At 36.6% G+C, this 1,625-nt stretch overlaps 1 protein-coding gene across 1 annotated transcript in view; it reads left to right on the top strand.

Moving 5' to 3' along the window:
* Positions 1 to 554: 554 nt before the first annotated feature.
* The window catches only part of LOC109537625 (nucleoporin Nup43), a 12,138-nt gene continuing 11,067 nt past the window's right edge, over positions 555 to 1,625 (top strand). Inside the window, exon 1 of the mRNA XM_048670089.1 lies at positions 555 to 1,182. Coding sequence (XP_048526046.1) covers positions 1,059 to 1,182 — 124 coding nt within the window. The 5' untranslated portion in view covers positions 555 to 1,058. The remainder of the gene's footprint in view (positions 1,183 to 1,625) is intronic.

Below are 1,625 nucleotides of genomic sequence, written 5' to 3' on the forward strand. Positions count from 1 at the left end.
TGACTCTGTACAGAGAAGATAAAAAAAGTTTAAATTACAAAGATTTTCGGTTTTGTCCTGGATTTTCTTCAAACGGATGAAATGTTTGCATCAACAATTGATTCAAGAACTGGGCAGAAATACAAGTTTTTGTCAATATCTTTTTGGAAACGTTCACATTTCATCGTGCCAATTGTAGCCACAGTTTTATACGTTTTTCGTCCAAAGGCACGTTTATAAATGTTTATTCCTGGTGTAGACACCGTAGAACTGGTACACTCCGGCATTATACAATATTTATAAACCATGTTCTTCGAATCACCCAAAACTCCACTAAGCAGCCATTAAAGCTGGTTTCAATAAAAAAGTAAACGCCGGCACCACGCGAACCAAATGCAAGCCGATATCAAAGTCGGGTGTAGTGTCGTCAGCCGTCCAGCAAGTTCTAGCGGGCTTAATGGAAATTCAAATTTAGATTGCTTATAAGTTCCGTGAAAATAATGTAAAATCGAAAAAAAATGTAGAACAGTTAGTTCACCATAAATGAGCAAAATAAGGAAACAAAAAATGTGCAAAAACCCTATTCATGCCATTAAAATGCAATTCAATTCACAAAATCGGTAAACAACAATTTGTCTGATTGTGCCATTTTAACATAAATCATATATCAACTTTTACGTTAGCCGGTACTTGAGGACAGCACAGTATCTTTAGTTCGCCCTGGGTCATATTTTCTGAATTTCTCATATCGGAACCTGCGGGATCATCTGTTGGGATTTTCGACGACACACAATGCAGTATCTTAAACAAAAACTTGACACCCAGAATCATTCCGAAGAATGCGTTATTTTTGTTTCAAATTTGAAGTTTATTATATTTTATTTTCTTGTGTATTCTGCTGTTGAAGTGTCTTTGAAGCATCGGAATGTAGAACCCGAAAGCGATGAGCTTTTCAGAAACTTGCGCACTATTTATTAACATATTTATCTGTTCTTTTAGACAACGCAGATAGTTGCTCAATACAGTGTGTTATCTTTTTGAAACACGACGAAATATTAACAAGCAACCTCAGAGGACAAATGAAAATTTGGGACACGAGATCTGAGAGCAATAAACCAGCAAATACATTGATGCTAAGTGGTGATCAAGTCACTCCTACATATTTAACGTTCCATCCTACACAGCGCCATATAATAATTGCAGGTAAAATCAAAGCTTTAACTAAACGTTTAAATACGAGGGTCGTTTAATAAGTCAGTGACTTTTTCAATGAAATAATTTGTTTTCAGCCAAAAAAAGTTATTTCTCAGCATAATCTCATTTTAGCTCAATACACTTAGTCCAGCGTCTTTCCAATTTTTTTTATCCCTTCCAAATAATATAATTTCTCGAGGTCCTCAAAATATGCGTTTGTTTCAATGATGACCTCTTCATTGGGCCCAAATCTCTTACCGCCCAGCCATATCTTCAGTTTTGGAAACAGGAAATAGTCGCAGGGGGCTAAATCTGAAGAATATGCTGGTTGGGGTAGCAGTTCGTCGCCTAAAGCCTGTGTACCATGCATAATCAATCTGTCAATTTGTACGACGGAGGATGAATTGACAGATCTCCAACCAATAGAAACACTTTCGTATCATCGTACCATC

Source organism: Dendroctonus ponderosae, unplaced genomic scaffold, assembly GCF_020466585.1.
Source record: "Dendroctonus ponderosae isolate FM_Combo_2020 unplaced genomic scaffold, Dpon_F_20191213v2 Dpon_F_20191213_1, whole genome shotgun sequence".
Taxonomy (NCBI): domain Eukaryota; kingdom Metazoa; phylum Arthropoda; class Insecta; order Coleoptera; family Curculionidae; genus Dendroctonus; species Dendroctonus ponderosae.